This window comes from Lottia gigantea, assembly GCF_000327385.1.
Source record: "Lottia gigantea unplaced genomic scaffold LOTGIsca_60, whole genome shotgun sequence".
Taxonomy (NCBI): domain Eukaryota; kingdom Metazoa; phylum Mollusca; class Gastropoda; family Lottiidae; genus Lottia; species Lottia gigantea.
In genome coordinates this window covers 208,546-231,873 of record NW_008710050.1, presented here as the reverse complement: position 1 = coordinate 231,873, position 23,328 = coordinate 208,546, and the positions used below count along the sequence as shown (strand labels likewise).

Here is a 23,328-nt window from a genome sequence, read left to right as displayed (position 1 = left end):
AAATAGAACAGATTAAAAGTAAGAGCTGGAAAGAAGATAAAGATGGGGGTATTTAACATATAATATGATTTTTATACCTCTATGGCCCAATGTGTCAAAATGCATCAAATCTATTTTCATAAATTTTCTTGGAAAGAACCCTTCAGACATTCCATGAGAGCTTCCACAGAGCTTCAACATTTTGAATCCAAACTTGACAGCTGTCCCCCCATTAAATCATAGTTCCCCCTCGGAAAGCTGACGTTGCCATGGTCATACAAGAATGTATATAAGATAATAAAATCTGTACACGCAAGACAATTCCGTAAAACAAAATCTCATCCAAAGTATGGCAAAATCAACAGTAAAGATATTATAGTATTGGATTCCTACAAAGAGAAGTACCAGCAGGTGTTTCTAAAAGAGTAAGCATGGTCTGTTGATGCAGGTTGAAATCCTTTTACCTTGGTTTGGATTCTGTCCCCTGGCCATCTGTGATGCTTTAATAGAATGGACATTAGCTCTGAGGAATGGATTATCAGCTGAGGTGATAGCTTGGTTTAAAAACTCTTCTGATGGTGCACCTAAACAAAAACATAAATTTAGTTTAAAACAATATATGATGTTCTTAATAGAATAGGGAGGTGAAGGGGAGGGTTACCATTGTCTTGGAGGACAGAACACAAGGATTTAATTGGCAGATACTGTACGGTAATAAAACGTTAAAATGTTCAACTTGTTCAACATTCTCTAATTGTCATTATCATTCATCCAAAGTCAAGTCTGGTAACAAGCTTAAGAACATGTGGTTTTTTAGGAATTGCTACAATACTATATGCATTAGAGGTCCCTTTCTCGTAGGGTCCTGGGTCACATCTCTTTTACCCTTCCCAGGTGATCAGGCTTTTAAATCCTTTTTCTGTCAGTTTCTCTGATTAATAAAAACCATTAAAGTTAAGAGAAATCATCCGTGATCCCATCAATACATAAGTAAATGAGTTTTCAACTCTGATGAATATTTTCATTTCTACTATCACTTCCTTCTAAAAACCTGTTACGCAACAGACTTGGTCATTTATTCAGTTGGTCACCTGATCAATTATGTTTACACACCAATAATGCTTTTGAGATCAACATTTAATTCTTAAAAAAAGGTCATCAGAAGAAAACATGAAGATTAAACAGGAACGTACCTCTACCACTGGGGTCTAATCTCTGATAACCTTCAGCCAATGAAGAGAAACCAGTTATTCCTCCCATAGCAGCATAAGGTGTAGCTTGTCCAATAGGATGACCTCTTTCAACTCTTTCATCAACTGTTTCTACCACCATAGTGTGTTCAGAGAATGGTGCAGCACAACCACATGTAAACGAACTTTTAAACCCTATACATTTCATACAGGCGGCTGAAAACAAACACAGGAAACTAATTATAAAGAGGTTTGTAAACATTTATATCAGGTACACTTTTAGCTTCTATTTACACTATTCTAAATTTCAGTCAGACATCTGTAGCTTTCTTACCATATTAAGACGTCACTTTTCAAAATTGGATTAAAGTCTAGCAAGACAAACATCTCTATTTCATAACAGACAAAATGAATGAAGATTCTTTTCATTATGTTCTTCATCAGGGACATTATTTAATAATAACACCTTCCTTAAGAGCATCCTCAATTATTTTTTTGTTTCAGGGAAAAAGATGCACTTTCATCTTCAGGAATATTGACAAAAAAGGTCATTTTCAAAATTTAAAACACCTGCTTCTAATTTTGCAGAAATTTGAAAATAACTTACCTTTTTTACAGACAAAAGGAGGAACTTCTGAATGTTCATCTGCCGGATGTTTACACGTACATCTGATAGACTGTCCCCCGTTTAATGGTACATAATGATAAGAACTACATTTACAACCTTTAACCTTACAAGGTAGTAATATAGGTCTAGTGGACGGTATCTTCTCAAAATCTGTTTTATGTTGCTTGTATCTACAGAAATATAAACAGTTATTTAACAAGAATGGATAATAAACATTGCCAACAAGCCCACAAGTATTACATACACCTGCTGGTAAACCTTGTAGAATATCACGGACAGAGATAATAAATATTCATGATGTCACATGACTTTCAAACTGGCCAATGAACACGCTTGGAAGAAGTAATTTTGTATATTCTATAAATATGAACATATGCAAGAAACTTGTGAATACCAGTAAAGCAAGGGCAATCACTCTCAATTGATATGGGATGTTTGACTGGTGATAGACCCAGCATTTCTGAATTATTTGTTTATCTTGTAAATTTCTCCAGAAGTAAATCAAATTGATGTATTCAAATGCTGAAATCCAGAGTGCCTACTTGTGACCTAGGCCAGTGCTTCTATAAGAGAGTATCTCTTATAAAACCTTATACCAGCCTCATATGAAGCTATTTTTTTCAATTTTTGCAGAAAGATTATGGCTACCTTATTTTACCTGTGTTTACAGAAACAGTTAGTTTCTGGACCAATCAGTTTACAATCCATTCCAGTTGGAGAACTCCAACTTGTAAATAGTCTATTTTTCATTCGCTGTAATATAGATAGAATAAGGATTTCTTTCTAATAAATAATAACCTTTTTGGTTTCTACTTTGACACAGAGCAGAATTAAGGTGCTACAGACAGTATTTAGAATGGTATCAGTAGGCCTTAACCATATAAACTTGAATAGATTGCTGGATTATAATGATTTTTAAAAACTATGGAAGCACCAAGTAGTTTTGTCAATTATGACAACTCACCTCTATGTGCTAATATCTTCACAATGTCATGCTATTTTGAACTTCAGTTTGCTACTTACAAACTTCAATGATACAAAAAGGTGGCTATTGTAGTCAAGGTATAAGATGCAGTTTGTAATTACTTGACATTGTGAAGATGATGCTTTTCCATGGGTCAAATGACAATTAAACAATCTGCTGCACCTCCAACAAAAAAGAGCAAAAGGACTGCATCTTCACAATGTCAAGCTATTATGAAGCACAGAATGCAGAGATTTGATTGGATTGTACACAAACAAATACAGCCAATGAGAGACCTCAACAGAAATGTTAACATCATGGCTTTATTGTTCACCTTCTGTATGCCTATGTATAAGATGCGGTTCATAATAGTTTATCATCAGTCTATCAACCTCTGGGTACAAATCATTTTCTACACCAAATAAGGTAAAACACTAATCAAGGGAAATAACTCTAGAAAATTACCATTGGTAGAACTTTTTTCTTGTAGTCTTCATATTGGTCTGGTGTAAACAAAACACCTCCATCATCATCACCTACTATTCTACAAGACAATATAATAGAGTTTTACATCCCATCCTACAGTATCAGGATTTGATACTATTGGGATGATTAGAAGCTTTGCTTGAGTCTGAGTTGGGACAGACTGAAAGGTTGGACATACCCAGGGGTCCAAGGAATCATTACCCAAAAAAATTGAAACTAATATAATTTTTGTCTCTTCGAATTCCTTAATAATAATTGGTCGTCCATGAAATAATTGATTATAATAACATGTAGGTTGAGAGCCATAAGACACTGATCACACCCAGGCACAGAACTGCTAATAGACACTAACTACTGTGTTAATAAAGGTTCACCCTAACAAGATGCATTAAAGTTAAACATCCTATATACTAAAACCTGCCTATGCCATAATGCCTTGATATGGATTATCTAGGGCTAAGCCCTAGCCTAGAGCTAGAATTTGACTGGACAGTAGTAGTCAGTGGCTGTAGCTAGAGCCGCCCCCTTTGTGGTACAGGACAGGCATTTGACTCCAGGAGCAGGAGGTTGACGCCGCCACTGGCCGTGATTGTAACTTTTATGAAATCAAGGCCATTCTTTGTTCTATGTTTATGAATTCTATATCGTCTGTTTTGTTGTTGTTTTTTATATAAATTTGTCTCATTCTCACCTTTTATATTCAAGATAGGCGTCCACTCCAGCCGCCTTGGAAGAGTCAAACTTGAGATGATACTGTCTATCCCCCATTTTGTTAAATTTTCACCTTTTAAAATGTTATTTTCACCTCAGACAGGTATTTTGGGTGTGTTCAATTTACATTGTTTACCTTAGTTTCAACCGGAAATAATAAAATATTATTAAATAGAGTTGTCTCCCTTGAACCAGACAAAGTAGGAAATCAATGATTCTGTACATCATTGAAATCAATGGACAAAATTTTTTCCCCCACCCTGTCGTTTACATTAAACTGTTCGATATTTTCAAAAGAGTAAATGAATAACAGAATTGTGAAATGGTTTGGGGATCAAAGGGATAAGAGGGAACCTCGGGGGCGGGTGTGGTATGGTAAGTCTCCCGATTTGAAATTTTAGAGTTGGGGGTCTCAGTCTCAATGAAATGTGATGTGTTTTACATCCTACTTTTCTGCACCATGTGCCTTAATGAAGACAGGCAACGCCATGCAGGGTACAATGAGGCAAATTTTGCCAGGAAATAAAGTGGCATTAGCCTTCTGTTTTTTCGATTTCCAACTGTCGAGGGATCCTTAGCGTGCACAGCATGTAGCACATGGGGGCCTCGGTTTATTGTCCCATCCGAACGACTGTCACTACATCACCGACGGGGAAATCGGGACAGTCCCAGGATAAAGTAGGTTACACATGGTCTCATATATAAGCTACCCCAAATGCCAAGAAACGTTTAGACATGTAAAAGAAACGTGCAGACATATTCATTTGTTGTTTGGGCCTCACCACCGAAACTTTGAAAAATATAGAAGTATATTGTATATAGCCAGATACTCCACCCCCGTCGTAACTAAAAAAATAACCTTGAAGTTACTATAACTACCATGACCGTGAATGATACACTTCAGATCACATCATAGAATATAGGCTTGTATAATCGTTCTCTGACATTGTTTATTCATTATATTATTCAGAGTTCATAGGTTGTCAGTAGCCTAATTATCAATACCAGTTGAATCAGTCGTGACCAAAGCAACAGTTGGCATTTATTAGTCATTTATTATACATATATCGTATATCAATCAATAAAATAGCTTCGAACATTATGACGCTAAGGAGATAATATACAGTGATTATGACATGATGATCGAGTCTAATCGATAAAGTGGATATAATCGTTTTCAAAGCTTGAGGCCATATTGACATAAATTGATTGATAACAGGCCCATTGTTTTTATATCCCTATACACTCCAATTAACGTATATTTATATATCGCCTTATATGGCAATGTTGTTTCAACCATTACGTATGCGTATATTAAAGTTAAAGGGTGATACATATTATAATCATCAGTTGTCTATAGTCATCATTTCAGAAAGGACTGCCCCTTAAAATAGTCTATAAACTATAATATATAAACTACCACAGGGCCCTGAATTATCTATCCAAGGTGTGTATACAAATAATATTTCTAATAAGGAAATCCCTATATCGCTACCCCCGCGGTAAGAAATCACCATCTTTGCAAATTTGTTACGTTAGGCAGTATACTTCTTCTCTGAAGTAGGGCGTAAAACTCCATTCATTTCATAGTTTTTCCGAAGATGCACAAAATAGTGTGTAGTAAATCCCATACCTTCTCACGGTTTTAATATTTAATATCATCTATATGTGTAATGTACATAATGTGAAGGTGACCGGTTAAATGGGTATATTGCCTGTAACAGTAAGTTCGAATCAGATTGAAATATATCTATTCTCATAGCTGTAGAAAACTAGGACGTAACACTCCAGCCCGTTTTATTCATTACTTCTAACATTTCTTCAATATTATAATCAGTCATTTTGTTTGTAAGGAGTGATCCTGTTCTATTTTTAAGTCCATGTATAACTATATATGATTTTCTTCTTCGAGTTTAATTCATTTTATCTTAACGTAAAAACACAAGTTGAATCCTGTGCCAGTGCCTTCTGTTTAACAGTGACTTGTTGCTTATCAATAGTCACAGGTTTTCTTTTCAACCACCCTAATCTCAATATTATCTCTATATTTTGGAAGTGGTCGTTTAAATGGTACGTAGAGGTAGGTATATGACAAGTTAACGTTCGCTTCCAACGGATGCTGATATCGCAAACTAGGTAGTTGTAGGTAGATGACAAGTTAACGTTCGCTTTCAGCGGATGTTGATATCGCAAACTAGGTAGTTGTAGGTAGGTGACAAATTAACATTCGCTTCCAGCGGGTGCTGATATCGCAAACTAGGTAGTTGTTGATAGATGACAAGTTAACGTTCGCTTCCAACGGATGCTGATATCGCAAACTAGGTAGTTGTAGGTAGATGACAAGTTAACGTTCGCTTTCAGCGGATGCTGATATCGCAAACTAGGTAGTTGTAAGTAGGTGACAAGTTAACATTCGCTTCCAGCGGGTGCTGATATCGCAAACTAGGTAGTTGTAGGTAGATGACAAGTTAACGTTCGCTTCCAGTGGATGCTAATATCGCAAACTAGGTAGATTCAGGCAGTAACTTTTGGATCATGCCCCCTCCTCCCCCTCCCTCAGGCCATAAAAAACGAAAAATTTATTCTATATCTACCCACAAAATCGTGTTTGATGTATTCTCCGGCTTTCCACACTAGAAAATTTTCCAGTGCCCTCTTATATCTGCAATAGTATGTCAGTGTGCTCAGATGCCCCACCCCCCGTCAATGAAATCCTCGCTACGCCACTGGTAAAGTTAGAATCGAATCCAACTACTGACATTTGAATAGGGCCCTATAATATCAGAAAACACATTTCCATAATGAAATGACTATGTTTCGGTTAATCTTGTATTATGTTAGAATGGTAATTTAGAAGGATAGTATTATGTTTCTCTTCCTTAATTTGTAAACTGATAATATGTCTGACAAGGTGGTAGAGGAGATTAGATTACTCTATAGTGTCTCTAACCGCATATAATCCCTTTTCATACTATTTCTATATACCCTTCAATACAGAGTAGCCATCGTGTATCTTAATATTCAACTATATTCTAATGTGCCTTAAATTGAATAGTAACTTGTAACCCTTCAATCAACCTAATCTCACCTAAAATTCCTAATCTCTAATATTATAGTATTTCTAAATCGTTAAGCAATATTTAGATGGAAAGATCACTTGAATAACGGAACACAATGTTTTGATACACTACTTCTGAGTTTTATTGTATCAAACCTTTCAACAATTTACATTGTCATCCATCTTTCACCTTATTGTGCTGTTTTTATAATGGGCGTATATGCAATAAGCCTTATCTTATCTTATGTTATCCATCGTATTACAAATACGGGTTTTGACACATGGGGATGTGATTTGTACACGATGATTGTCATCATATTAAGGTGGAATTTGTAGAAACGTTGTGTACAATAAAACCTAGAAGTAATATCATATGATTTATATATACTTATGATGGCAATGTAAATTGTTGAAACATTGCGTACAATAAAACCTAGATGTAGAATATAAACTGATGATGACAATGTAAATTGTAGAAACGTTGTGTACAATAAAACTCAAGAGTAGTGTATCATAATATTGTATTCGTTATTTCATAATAATAGTATTTTTTGATTTGAAAATTGTAATTCTGAATGAAAGAGACGATAACACAAATCAATCAATTAAATGCAAAATTAATTGATTTTTTCATGACAACCGTAGAGAAGCTCTAGCTTGGTAAGATTCATATCGCGGCCATATTAATTATGATAATAGCGAGTAAGAGTAGCGCGAGGTATAAACGATGAACATGGTGGCTCCATTAGCTATACGTGTATAATAATGACCGGAGGCTATAAACCACCATTGTGTGTTCTAACTGCCTAATATGTTACATAAAATAACAATGTGCAAACAATATCTATCTATCTATCAAAATATCCCCATTGTCGACTGTATTATTCCCCTAGTATAAAGTATATGTACACTCGCTAACAAAATGAACACGTAAAATATCGTCTGCTAAAATAAATAATGGCGCTGCAATATAAATGAAGTTTGAAAGAGGAAAAGAGTTTGTAAAAAATTGGCTTTAATTCTTAGACCCAAACTAGCAAATACTTTAAATTTATTGTAAATGAAGGAATTTTTTAGAATATTTGATGTATTTAGTAAATAATGAATTAAGACTACTTTCTATCGCGGATTGTTTTAGCCAAACAAATTGTAAGTACACCACCATTACTAATTTCTTATACGGAATTTGACGGCTCTAATAATTTACGAGTAGATGGCGTGATCCTCGATCGACGAGGCCTAATTTATTCGTGAACCTAGATATCTCAGCTAGCTTGTGGATGAAGCTTGACCTAGGAAATCTTTTCAACGTGAAACAAGGTCTAAAAAGTGCTGTTATTTTGAAAAAGTAATTGATATAAAAAAGCCCAGGATAATTAACATCCTCATCAAGTTATGGTACCGTTCTATTTTAAATCAACAATCTAAATGTGATGTGCAAACCATTTTGAAAGCCATGTAACCTTGAACATCTTAGAAAAGAAGACATTTTCCTTACAATTCTATAATTCTTTATCAAATATTTGGAAAAAAGTGTGAGAAATTTGGATTCCAATATATTTTTTAAAACGTTTATGAGCCAATATGGCGCACCTGCATTTATGACATTGGTTATTTCAATGTCAAATGAAATAATATATTATTAGGTGTTATTTCTAAATCTCAAGGTTATATCGGCTTAATTATGAAATTAATTGCATTGCAAATGTAGGAAACCTATTTTAGGGCTCAAGGCAAGCTCGAGGTTATATGTTGTAGGTAGGTCTAGTTAGCGCTTAAAGGTCTACATTCTCAAATTTCTCGCTATTATTGATTTTCCAGGCTATTTAAGCCATTTAGGGTAATGTATGAGTTTTTAGCATGTTTACAGTAGGCTGTAAATAGCAACAGATGTTCTAGTTAGAGCGCGTCATACTTTTCTTTGTTTAACTGATAAACTACAGTATATTCAGTTATAGACCTGCTGATATTATTTAGGTCAAATTCCACCTGAGAGCTGATCATTTGAAAGTGATACTTAGAAATTATTTCAAAAGCTGAAATTTATTAATACAGTTAGTTCAGAGGTAATATTCCAAGGTCTAATTTGATATTTTAAACAGGGAAACATTGAAGATGCCACACCTTGAAAAGTTAACAGTGAAATTTCTCGCCATTAATTTATTAGAGTTCAGTTTTTATTGGATGATTCATTGAGTAGGAATGTGTAGTCTCGATTACCATATAAACAATGTAGAGTGAGTCTGGGTAATCACGACTATACTCCACGTCACGTGACGTATTTCTTCACGACGCCATATTGCAGTGTCTGTCGTGTATTTCAGTTGCGCCCTTCAGAAGGAAATCCATAATATCTCTTCTAGGACGTTTCCTAAATCCCCACAAACAGTTGATCAATCTGGCAAACCCTGCAGATTTCAAATTATGTATAAATATTTAGGATAAAGGAAACATTGCAAGCAAGGAAATGTGCAAAGTGCTGCCTAATTTATCATTTTCTTTCTTTCAACTTCGATACAACAGAAAATCTTGTTTCATTACAAGTTCAGTGGAAAACATTTAAGGTCTCGAAAATTTATAATCGGGAACAATTTTTGCCGTGAAATTCTAATCTACGGCAAAACATTTCAACGAGGATCATTCAATTTAAACAGTGATATAAAACACAATTTTAGAGGAGCCATTTTGTAAGAAATTTTCTGTCTTACAAAATTTTGATTTTGGAGCAGCATCAAATTCAACGAAATATCGTTGCCAAGAAGGTAAAATATATTGCCCTTTACACATAATTAATATTAGTGGCCATTTTGGACTTTCTAATGGATTTAACATATTGAACAAAATGTCCCCACTCCCATTTCATGTCTGACTTGAGAAAGGGCAGATTTCTCTTCAGTCGGCAAATGAAATGGATTTTCTCAAGTGCTAAACAACAGAATTTTGTTAAAAATCCCAACCTCATCTTTTAATAGATTATAAATCCATTAGAGTAAGTAGGACAAAGTGAAAGGCATGTTAATTTTGCATGAGAAAAGAGAGTTTTGTTGTAAAAAGTGCCGCTATGTTGTTGTCTAAAAGTAGGTCAAACTACAACAACCAAACGACACGCTTCACTGGACGCCATTTCTAATCCCGTTAGATCAACCGCCATTACTGACTCTAAACTAGGTCACTTGGCAATTTAGTACATTCGCTCTTAAATAACCCCCAAAAAATAATTTTAATCACTAATTTTATTTTGCAGACACTAATATACACGCTTTTACTGATAAAATGTTGAATATCGAACATTTAGACCTCAAATTATCAAAGTTTGGGGCCATACGGTTATTTAGACACCTGTCACGTGACGTATATTACTGACAAAGGGAGGCAATCGGGACGTGATCGAGGAAATCGATACCGTAAACAATCTAAAATAATTATAACTCTCAATTGTCTTGTTTCCCATGGCAACATTATTTTTAATATACAAAACTGTTATTATTAATTAACAAAGAGATTTTTGTTGTTGTGAAAAGGTCTAGTTAAATCTTAAATGTATGAAAATCAAAAGATTTCCATGACAACTATAATATTCAGGCTGATTAAAATGGACTTTGAGTTTTAGTTAGGATAATGAATTATTTAAAGGAATTCTTTCTAAAATCTTATTTTGAAATCTTTAAAACATAAAAGTAATGCTACTTTGTACGTTTGTGCCTTTTAGATCTGTTTATCAAAAAAAGAGTAGGCTAATGTTGCTGTCCTGGCAAAAATTCCCTCATTGCACACTGCATGGCATTGTTCGTCTTCATTAGCCCAATTTAAATTAGTGTGACGCAAAACTGCCATTTCATTTTATTCTGATTACCAGTACTAATGTTTTCTTGAGTAGATCTACTGGTCATTCATTTGAAATGTAGGTCATTCATTCACTCCTTGTGATCATTCATTCTGGAACACTACCTGGTATGGTTCATCTCCATAAGCCCAGTTAGGTTCTGTAGTGTTTGTTCATGTCAGGTGTGAGAATTTTTAATTTACCTCATTGAACACTACTGTTAGATTAGATCCCGTTTCATTAACTCCCTGAAACAATAGGAAAGTATCTCTTATAAAACCTTATTCATTCATTCATTCATTCATTCATTCATTCATTCATTCATTCATTCATTCATTCATTCATTCATTCATTCATTCATTCATTCATTCATTCATTCATTCATTCATTCACTCATTCACTCACTCACTCACTCACTCACTCACTCACTCACTCACTCACTCACTCACTCACTCACTCACTCACTCACTCACTCACTCACTCACTCACTCACTCACTCACTCACTCACTCACTCACTCACTCACTCTGTGTATTCTAGGTGTGCCAATCTAACGGAAGTAAATATGAAATAAGATGAGTCTTAGCGATCAAGGTGAAATTACAGAATCTCAAATAACTGAGACAGATAAAAGTGATGAAGATCGGGAGATGGGGGAAGGGGAGATAATTGAAGAGAATTTAGAAGATGGAGAGTTGGAAGATGGTGAAATAGATGATGATCCTCAAGATATCCCTCCAAATTCTGATCCTAATAAATTTACTATTAATTTAGGTATACTTATTGAGTTATCTATTATATAAAACCATTCTGGCAATTATTTAATGGCTTTATTTTTCATTGAGATTTTTTACATTACTCTCTAACCACAACAAGCTCAGAATTGAATTTTTCTTTCATTTCACAAATATGTGATTTGTAGAGAATTTTTTGCTCTCCTGAAAAGTTGACAAAAATATTGCACGGACTTAATGATTTTATTTTATAATATAACAATTTTGAATTTTTAGGTTCGGTTAATAATAAACCTGAAGAGAATGTAGATCAAGAAAACAACCGAGAACAACGTGTTCATAAACAACCCAAGAATTCAAATCGTGAGAAAAAGAAACGTAAAAGAAGACGAGACAAAGAGGATGAAAATGACTCGAGAAAGGTGAGTACACTGAATTTCTTTTCTCTATAACAGGGTTCCTCGAGTAAATAAGCTCAAGTGCCACAGACCTTAGCTAAGCCCCCACCCTCACCAGCCGCACCAGACGCTATGCTCGTTCTAATATGCTGTTGACTGTGAAATGTACTTGTTGTAGTTGGTAGACCCTGAATCAAGATCTCGTGATTCTTTTTTTTTCTCAACTCTCCATACAAGAAAACCAATGTGGCAGAAAAATTTTTCTTTTTCTAATTCCGTTGCACGCAATTAAGCTCGCTGCCAGTTGAGAATCCTTGCTCTAATAGGTAAAGATAACACCAGATTTTCAACTTGCTTTGTTTTATTCAGCATGGTAAAAAGAAGAGATATGTAGACCATGACAGGATCAATGAAGATGGAGACATGCAGTGGTTGGGTGAGAAACATCATGTTGGTGGTCACAAGTCTAACAAACGTCATAGAAACCGGGGTGATAGTCGTTCACCCAATCATGAAGTGTACGACAGTCCGTATGATAGTCCACCTGGTTTATATGATAGTCCGTCTGATGAAGATGGTGAAAGGTAGATAACTCTATTTAACAATTTCTTATCAAAGATGTCTGTAATACTGGGTTCATTGAGGTTGAGATGATGTTTTCGGATTTTTATCACAGTTTCATCCTATGAATGATGAGTTCAGAGTGACTAATATGTTCAGAGTGACTAATATGTTCAGAGTGACTAATATGTTCAGAGTGGCTGATATGTTCAGAGTGACTAATATGTTCAGAGTGGCTAATATGTTCAGAGTGGCTGATATGTTCAGAGTGGCTGATATGTTCAGAGTGACTAATATGTTCAGAGTGGCTGATGTGGATAAAGTCGTTCAGTGGAACATTATTTGAATGCTTGATATTCAATTTCTAGAGTTAAAAAGGAGTTTGTTGTCTGCAAGGCATTATGTACAGTGGGTTTGAATCCTAGATAGAATTGTACTCAATAATGCAAAAGGACTAAAAAACCTCTTTGTAACTCTGTAAAGAATTAATTAATTTGTGTGAATAATAACTGAACTACAATGCCATCAATAGGGCCATGACACTTTTTGAAGATTTTTAATGATGGTTTATGATAGCACATTATCATATTGGATGTAATAATTCTGTATGTTTATTGTATAGAAATGGTGAAGCTACGAGTATGTTAGGTCTGGTACAAGATGAGTTTATGGATGTCAGTATCACGGCTCAAGAAAGACAACAAGAGAGACAACAAGAAAGACAACATGATGTAGGAGTAAGTTCCCTTTAATTATTTATATTTATATTCGTAGACAACCTGGTTTATTTGAAATTGTTAATGACACTACTGTTATTATAATGCCAGATATTTCGCAGGATATTTTTGTTCAAATGTCCATCATTAGACTTTTGAATTAAAACAATAAAAACAGCATAACAGGATTTAAGACCCCCTCCTTCAGATATATTTGAATATATTCAATAAATATACAAGTTTGAAGCAGCTGAGTCAATTCATAATCACAGCCACAAGGTCTTACACAGATGATTATTTTTGTCTGTCATTATTTCAGGAAAATGATAAAAGAGAACACAGAGAGAAAAGATCAAAGAAGAAATATAAACAGAGACAACAGGATGGACCACGACATCGTGAAAGAGATCGTGGTGATCGTGTTGAAAGAGAAAAGAAAGTACCACTCAATGATTTACCACGTTCAGAACGACCACAATGTAAATTCTTTAAAGAAGGAAAATGCCAAAAGGTCAGTTGTCTTTCTTTTTCACCAAATTTGTTTTTTCAAATTTGCATATTAAGATTAGTTCTTCAATTTCTTTAAAAAACAAACAAAAATCTTAAAAACCACATTCTTGTGTTATTTCCATGTTAAAACCATAGTTTCCTATATTAGAATAGAGCCTGCAGTCGGCCTGCATCACCAAATAAAAGTGAAAGATGATGAAAGTTTTTGAAGTTATCTGTAATTGTATGATGTTCTGTATATTTACAGGGATCTAGTTGTCAATTTAACCATGATTTTCAACCTGAAAAGAAGTTAGATGTCTGTAAATATTATTTAGCAGGTGCTTGTAATAGAGATAACTGTGTTTTCTTACATGATATCCTTTTATTAGAAAAAATACTGACTAACATAGAGACGTAAATAAACTTACTGACTAACATAAAGATATAAATAAACTTACTGACTAACATAAAGATATAAATAAACTTACTGACTAACATAAAGATATAAATAAACTTACTGACTAACATAAAGATATAAATAAACTTACTGACTAACATAAAGATATAAATAAACTTACTGACTAACATAAAGATATAAATAAACTTACTGACTAACATAAAGATATAAATAAACTTACTGACTAACATAGAGATATAAATAAACTTACTGACTAACATAAAGATATAAATAAACTTACTAACATAAAGATATAAATAAACTTACTGACTAACATAAAGATATAAATAAACTTACGGACTAACATAAAGATATAAATAAACTTACTGACATAAAGATATAAATAAACTTACTGACTAACATAAAGATATAAATAAACTTACTGACTAACATAAAGATATAAATAAACTTACGGACTAACATAGAGACGTAAATAAACTTACTGACTAACATAGAGACGTAAATAAACTTACTGACTAACATAGAGACGTAAATAAACTTACTGACTAACATAAAGATATAAATAAAATGCAGGACAACTAAGAAAGTAAAATTAGACAACCATAACCTTTTGGCTGTCATCAATGGAAATCACCAAATTTTCTTACAGTAGCATTCAGTAATTGTTTTATACTAAAAAAAAAATTAACGTGCAATATTTTAATTATATTTGATATTTTAACCCCTTTAATTTTAAAATCTGTTTCTCCTTAACTTTCTGTTAACGTGAATTTCCATGTCGTTTTTATCACACGGGGAAACAATGTTACGCTGGAGATGACTGTAAATTCTCACATGAACCAATGACTCAAGAAATGGAGGAACTATTTGACAAGGTAGGTTTATATTTTCTGATGATATTGAAATATTTCTCAAGAATTTGTATGTAGCAAGACTGAGTGGTTTCGGGTGTCATTTATGAAAAGCTTTCCTTGTTCTGTAAGTGAAACCTACTACAGTTTTTGTTTTGTTTTTAGATAAAGTATACCAATGGTTACATGAATGTTATTGATCTAAATACTAAGATATATTGATATACTACTTTTCATTATGAAATACTTACTCATTTATAATTGATATACTTCCTCATATGAAAAGCTCATTAGCTGCTACCAATGTTTCCTCAAAATGTTGTTTTGAATTTCGTGTTTTGTTTTGCGGTTCGGATCGTTAGTACTTGGCTTAGTTACTCTCTGACTTTATTATTTAATACGTTTCGAAACACATACAGGTAACTTTTATTTTACTATGTTTTTGTTACCTGTATGTGTTCGAGTTTATAGTTTGTAAGTATTTGATAAGTATCGGATGTTTACAACTTACGTTATTTACTATGTAACGTTAACTGTATGTGTTTCTAAACGTAGTATATAATAAATACAGAAGAACCGGTAGTATATCTATATATCTTAGTGTTTTAATGTTACCATACTACTTCTATATATCTAATAAAGGTAATATTATTTATGAATGTATTATATTTCATGTCAGATTTTGAATGATGATTATCATCCAAAGAAGCCCAGTTTACTAGGTAAGTTTACGTTTGTGTCAAGGTCAAATGATTGATCACGTTCGTTGGAAGTTTTATGTTGTCTGTCAATAGTCTAAATATTATTACAGCAATTGATTCCCTGCCGTCATTTCAAAATAAATTGTTGTAATTGACTTATACATTGAGATGGCAAAACTGACGACAAAATTGATTATGAGATTTTTTATTCAAATTGGGTTCTTATCTTTAGACATCTTGATAGGTTAGTTATAGGTTTGTGTTGGATCATCTTCACTATGTCAAGTTACTACCAACTGCATCTAATACCTCAACTACAATACTAGTCACCTTTCTTTTATCACAAAATGCTTAAAATTGATGGAATAAAGTTTGTAATAATTTAACATTGTGAAGATGCTGTAGGGTAATTTGTAAGTTTATCTAGAATGGGCAATATTATATGTTTATGTCACTGTAGGATCACCCCCACGTCATGTTTTAGAAGAAGCTGAGAGACTGAAAGAAAGAAGAGAACAAGTTAAGAAGATCCCATCTATTTTTGATATTGAAGTCTTTCCACCTGGACACAGTCCGACAAAATCACCACAGAAAAATATCTCACCTGCACGGTAAGTAAACTTCTTCAGGAGATTCATAGTAAAGCTCTCTGATAGTGTAGATAATTATTGTGGAGATTTATGTGTAAAGCTGTTATATTGTGTCATCTTACTTGTAAATGAACTTCTTGAAAAGGGACAACAATAAACCAAGACCCCGTGTGCTACAGGCTGTACATGTTGAAGATCTCTGGACAGTTGGAAATTGAAAAAGAGAAGGGTAATGCTGCTGTCCTGGCAAAATTTCCCTCATTATTACAGGTTTAGCGTATTGTTTATAGAAAAAAAAAGTTTGTAAGACGTTGTATTGAGAGTTTGTTTTCTTTTGATTTTCAGGCCTGCAGGATTTTACAATGATTCACAAGGTCCCCACAACAACTTTGGTCCCCCTATGAACAATATGGGTCCCCCCATGAACAACATGGGACCCCCAATGAACAATATGGGGGGACAGGGCCAAATGAACAATATGGGGGGTCAGGGCCAAATGAACCCTGGTCAAATGAACAATATGGGACCCCCTATGAACAATATGGGGGGACAGGGCCAAATGAACCCTGGTCAAATGAACAACATGGGTCCCCCCATGAACAATATGGGTGGCCCTGGTCCGATGGGACCTAGGATGCCACCCCCAGTCTTTCAAGGAGGACAAGATGTGAGTGGCAACCAGAATGTGGCCCCAGGGTCAGTGTATAACATGATAGGTGCTATTTTGAGAACAGCTGCTCCATTGCTTGCCACACAGATTACTGGACAACCGGGACTACCAGAACAAATGCCCAATCATCCAGACTCGGGAGCTATGTACGACCAGTCTCAATATGAAGAGGAACAAGAAAATATGGAAGGCGATCAACAATACGCTGGAGATTATCAAAATCAAAACTGGCAAAATCACCCGCAAAATGTTCCACAAAATCATCCACAAAATTTTCCACTAAATCACCCACAAAATGTGCTTCAAAGTTTTCCTCAAAATGTTCCACAGAAGTTTCAACAAAATACTCAAAACTTCCCTAACCCAGACCATCAGGAGAGACATGAAATCATGGAGAGAATGTCTTCACCCCCTCAGAATAAACCAATAGACCCTCGGGCTCGTATGAGACAAGCTGCTAGAAATGATATAAAATCACCCCCACAGTCCTACCCTAGCTCCGTCTGTAAATCTATCTCTGATGATGAAGGTCACCATTCTGGTGTTGATGAACGAAGACCGTCGACTGATGATGAAAAACCAACGCCGGCACCACAACCTGAGATGAATTTTGGGCCGAAATTTGAATTTAGTAAAGGTAAGAGCTTGGAAATAAATTTACCCCAATCCATTTTTTCATCAAATTTTCTGTGTCTCAATAAAAGGGGTAGTTTGATTGATTCTGAGGTTGATTTGAGTCTTGAATATTTGTAAACAGTCTTAGAACTAAAAAAGAAATGAATTGCATAATTCCTTCAAAAATATCTCAAACTAGCAATTTCACTTTCTTTTTCAATATATATCTTTTCTACACATGGTAAAGTCTCGAGAAAAGATGAGTTGTCATTTCAACATTCAAATGTGGAAAATTCAGCACACAAGGATTTGAAGACTCAAATTGTCGTATGGTTTGTTGAATAATTTATGTATCATGATGAATGAATGAATGGGTTGTTGATATATTCGTGTGAATAATTTAAATATATTAACAATGATTATGTTTCAGATGATAATTGGTATTCTAGTGATGAAGATAATGATGATCAGAAATTAACCATTAATACCGAGGTATATATAAACTTACACTAAAACCTCTTGAAACTGACGTATTTGGTATTCGGGCCTATATAATCTAGAAATAATAGCTAAATAAATAAACACAACACCATGTTAACTTCACTGTAATATCAGAAGTTACTAATCTATAGTTATATACATATTGATACATATTTAAACATCTTAAAATGATTGTAAAGAGACAATGATAGCATCAATTTACACCATTCTAAAAGAATCAACAACTTTAAAAGTAGTGTAGATAGAGTTCATCTCATTTCCCTGCATGGATAACATTATAAAATTTATAGATATAAAAACACAGAATACTGGTTATTAGTTAACATTTCACAGACATTGGAATGGTTCATAGTGATAATATTTCAATAATTTCCTTATTGGTTCCCAAACTATATTCCTCTGTAGCCTTCAGTTTACCCTTGTTTTATAATTTGACTATGTTATATTCAGGAGAAGTCGTCAACGTTAAATAAAAAACCTACAATTGATATAATGGAGATGATATCTAATGTTAAAGATAAAACACTACATAATACAACATCAGATACCAGGTATGTTATATTTATATATATAATACAACATCAGATACCAGGTATGTTATATTTATATATATAATACAACATCAGATTTGACAGGGATTCTGTTGTATAGTTATTTATCTTAGTAGTTTAATGAAATGAGAGTGAATGAGGTTTTCTAGCTCTATGTGTATCAGGACTGTTCATGTCTTCATTTCTGTCAGACATCTGTGATGCCTGTTATTATAGAAAAGGCTAACGTATGTGATGATACTTTGAAAAGCTGCTAACAATAATATCTCAGAAAGTGACTTACAACGTCTAATGAATAGTTATATAATTGAATTTTATTTAATTTTTTCACTCAGTTTTGTGATCTGAATGATCTCCCACAAGCCTGTGTTTGTAGTTGACTTTGTTAAACTCACTCTTTTCTCTTTTTCAGGAGTCAGTCGTCAGAACCTCAAGCCCCTGCGTTCTATTCACCTTCAATGACATTATCTAAATCATACAGTAGACCCGATCAACAAGTCCCTGTGACTCACTGTATCTTAACCAATATGATTTATAGAATCAAAACATTTACCTTAGAAGTGGACAAACCTTACGATACGATTCCTAAGTCTATAGATCCTATAGACAGTCGCTACCAAAACGATCCTCGTGTACAAAAATACTGTGCAAGACTTGCTCGTAAAACTTCGTTGCCAACACCGACTATTCCAACGGAAAAAAAAGTGGACAGAATTCAACTTCCAGACTTAAATCTAAATTTAGACGGTACTATTAATTTGGATATAAACAAAGCCGTGGATACGCGAATATCTCGGACTAGTGTAGAGGACCAGAAACCGCCAGCGATGGATCCACGAAGCAGATCAGACCCCAGAATGTTACGCAATATTAGCAATGAGGATGAAAAACCCAAATTTGTGGATCCACGTTTATCGCGGAATGTGAGCGTTGAAGACAAAATTCCGAAAGCATTTGATCCACGAATGTCTCGGAAGTCTAGTATAGAGGAACAAGTCAAAGCATCCATCACAGACCCTCGAATGGCACGCAATCTGAGTTCGGAGGTTCCTAAACCCCAAATAATAGATCCTCGAATGTCGCGGAAAACTAGTACAGACGAAAAATCCCCAATTTATCAAGACCCCAGGATGCGACGTGTTCAAAAAAACACCAGTGATAGTGCTTCTAATGTTAAAAATACTCTAGGTACAGACATAGAATCTATGGTACCAAAACCACGAACAGACCCTAGAATGGCACGTTCTATTAGTATGGAGACTGGAGTACCGAATATTCAACAGTTTTCTTAAAGAATATATGGTATATGTTTGTTTGTTTGTTTGTTTGTATAATTGTGAGTGCTATATAGAATGTTTTATGTTTTAAAATTCAACGACATTTAGAAGCGGAGAGAACACATATAATAAAAACACGAGGGAATATATTATGGTATAACGCACTTCTTTAATAACAAAATACATAACATTTCAAAACACACGTGTAAATTGTGTAGAAACATTATATGCTTTCTTATTAAAGAAGTGTGTTATACTATAATATATTCCCTTGTATTTTGTTGTTGTCTGAACTCAACTTACATAGGCTTAATTCATTTATGAAATTGGCCAAAGTCATTTAAACATCACAAGTTTTCAAAACATATATCAAAGGGCAATAACTCTTAATAAAGAAACCAAAGACTTGTCTTTCAAACTCCATTTCTACCACTTTCATGACAAACATCATCTTCCAACAAAGCTGGGAATAGTCAACCAATATTATGTATGACACCCCTCTGAAATTTCATGAACTCTTCCACACGTGCATATTTTCAATCAATCTCATAGTTTAAATTTCTAAGGAGAGTTCATCTGTAAAATTAGGGGTGTTTTTTTCTTTTTTACTTCCAATTTTTCCAGTTTTGTCTTTGCAATACTCATGAGATAATTATGAACCTGAACCACGTGTTTGTGAAGGTCCACTGCTGAGAAAGTAGGGTAGATAGAAAGCAATGAGAATCTAAAATAAGACTTTCTTACTTTATTAAATTCAATATTTGATAAACTGGTGATTAATAGCCTAGAATGTAATATTTTTTGCAAAATGAAGAAATAATTTTTAAAATGGGTAAAGTTAAGTCCGTTTTATTGTTGCTGAATGTTAGAGTTTTCTTTTCCTTTTTTCCGTTTTAATTAAAAAAATAAAAAATTAAATTGTATAATATTATTTATTTGAGTCATGACATTTTGAAATTTTTATTTTTATTTTTACATTAATCTCATTCATAATCATTCTCTTATCAATCAAAAATTATTTTGGGTTTTGTGAATACAAAAAAATAAGGATGAATTTTTAGGCTTAGGTTTAAAATTTGGGCATACTTCAGATATTTTGATAGACTTACCTTATTACTTAGTGTTATGGATTTATTGGATTATAGAGAGATTCTGTTTTATAGTTATAACACAATATGATAGGTCTCGTGACGGTTCTCTATCAGTAAAAAACACTTAGTTGTTCTGCACTTTTATTATTCTTTTCATTTTGTTTTATTCTGAGAAGATTGTTCATACCATTTTATCGTTACTTAAAGGGACATTCCGGTTTTTTTTGTAGGTCGATTTTTTTGTTGCTCAAGTTTGTGAAAACCTTAAAACAAAATCTATAGAAATGTATCCCATAACGTATCTGAAAGTTTTAACTTTTATGCTTTTTGGAAGCTGTTATAAAACTACTGTACGGATTGAGTAAAATAAACGCCTAATTGTAGAGAAATATGTCTCTTACGTTTTATAAAGATTTCAACTAAAACGAGCCATTATAAAGCCAATCACCGATACTCTCTGTTTTGAATTAACCCTTTTTAAAATAAATTCAGTTTAATCAAGTAAATACATAGATATAAATAGCATACTGTAGAAATATTCAGGTATAATTCACGACGTTTCGATAATGAAAATATTTTACAAAACAAGCGGAATGTCCCTTTAAACTTTTCATTTTGACGGTCCATCATCATTTCTGTCTATCTGTAATGTTTTCACCACCCAACCTCCACGTCACGCCCCACGCCCTACCCCCGTCGTTCAAAGACTGGACCCTCATCACAAAATGTAATTATTATTATTATTATTATTATGATTGTATACGAGCAAGTTGAAATATAGAAAAATCTTTAAGATTAAAAACTCTGTTTTGTTTTTTATGAAAGAATGGAAATTAGAAATCGAAGAAAGGTGAATTAGACAGACATAATGATCTTAATATTTGCCTTATCAGCTGACAAGCATCAGTATCATCTGATAACACCGAGTTTTAAACTAATATATCCCGACCTACATCCTTGATAAAGGTGTGAACCAACGAGGTATTGGGTAACGATACAATAAATATCTCGATATGGAGTAACGTGTACAGCTTCAGACACCGAATTTCATTTTTCGCACGTTTACTCTTACGTCTCTTCGATTTGCTGAGGATGTGATAACAGTCGACCTAGCTGGATACGGATAATTCGAGAAAGATCAATGTCAAGAGGTATGACCAAGGACCAGCTGGTAGAAAGGATCCTTCGTGGATCTAAGTTGTTATCCTTGTAAAATCATTACCAAGAAGTTTGGCCAAGGACCATCTGCAAGATAGGATCCTTCGTGAACCTAAGTTGTTATCCTTGTAAAATCATTACCAAGAAGTTTGGCCAAGGACCATCTGCAAGACAGGATCCTTCGTGAACCTAAGTTGTTATCCTTGTAAAATCATTACCAAGAAGTTTGGCCAAGGACCATCTGCAAGACAGGATCCTTCGTGAACCTAAGTTTTTATCCTTGTAAAATCATTACCAAGAAGTTTAGCAAAGGACCAGCTGGAAGACAGGATCTTTTCTGAACCTTAGTTGTTATCCTTGTAAAATCATTACCAAGAAGTTTAGCAAAGGACCAGCTGGAAGACAGGATCCTTTGTGAACCTAAGTTGTTATCCTTGTAAAATCATTACCAAGAAGTTTGGCCAAGGACCATCTGCAAGACGGGATCCTTTGTGAACCTTAGTTGTTATCCTTGTAAAATCATTACCAAGAAGTTTAGCAAAGGACCAGCTGGAAGACAGGATCTTTTGTGAACCTTAGTTGTTATCCTTGTAAAATCATTACCAAGAAGTTTAGCAAAAGACCAGCTGGAAGACAGGATCATTTGTGAACCTAAGTTGTTATCCTTGTAAAATCATTACCAAGAAGTTTGGCCAAGGAAGAAAGGATTCTAAGTTGTTATACGAGTGAAAAATAATTATTTCTTGTTTTTTTTCTTTGGTTTATACGACAATGACCAGCACCTAAACGATAAAAAGATGTAAATTGGAAAGAAAACCACTATGAATAAATCAGCAATAACGTGATTTGTACCGATTTATGGTTTTTGGTAAAATAATTGAAATGATATCAAATGAGTTATATCGAATCTTAAAGGGATTGTGATGAGGTTTTTTAAAAAATTTTTATGTGTATCGGAGACACTGATAGAATCTATTTTATTCATAAGGCCTTCGCAGGAACCACTGACGTTTGAATGAAAGTTGCAATGATACAAATTGATGCTATCAGTGTCTCCGATACACATAAATTTTAGAAAATCTCTTTACAAGTTAGTGACTGGAAGGGAGGGGGGGGGGGGGGGGGGGGGGCCCGGCCAAAAAGCCTAATTTTTAAACCAAAAAAAA

General features: G+C 34.0%; 3 protein-coding genes across 3 annotated transcripts; 2 read left to right on the top strand and 1 right to left on the bottom strand.

Moving 5' to 3' along the window:
- Positions 1–396: 396 nt before the first annotated feature.
- Positions 397–4,092, bottom strand: LOTGIDRAFT_220177 (hypothetical protein; the record flags this gene model as incomplete). The annotated part of the gene is made up of 6 exons (XM_009064073.1): positions 3,939–4,092; positions 3,227–3,305; positions 2,456–2,550; positions 1,777–1,967; positions 1,173–1,385; positions 397–563 (listed from the first exon to the last, which is right to left on the bottom strand). The coding sequence occupies exons 1-6, from the start codon at positions 4,013–4,015 to the stop codon at positions 397–399; spliced, it is 822 nt and encodes a 273-aa protein (XP_009062321.1). The 5' UTR covers positions 4,016–4,092.
- Positions 4,093–11,413: 7,321 nt separating this feature from the next.
- Positions 11,414–14,157, top strand: LOTGIDRAFT_166647 (hypothetical protein; the record flags this gene model as incomplete). Its single annotated transcript, XM_009064072.1, has 6 exons — positions 11,414–11,612; positions 11,849–11,994; positions 12,340–12,554; positions 13,154–13,268; positions 13,567–13,758; positions 14,005–14,157. 6 exons carry the CDS (start codon positions 11,414–11,416, stop codon positions 14,155–14,157), a joined length of 1,020 nt encoding a protein of 339 aa, XP_009062320.1.
- A 767-nt stretch (positions 14,158–14,924) lies between these two features.
- LOTGIDRAFT_128133 (hypothetical protein) lies at positions 14,925–15,086 on the top strand (the record flags this gene model as incomplete). The annotated part of the gene is made up of 1 exon (XM_009064071.1): positions 14,925–15,086. A coding segment is annotated over one exon (162 nt), but the record flags the coding sequence as incomplete, so codon positions are not given.
- Positions 15,087–23,328: the final 8,242 nt, after the last annotated feature.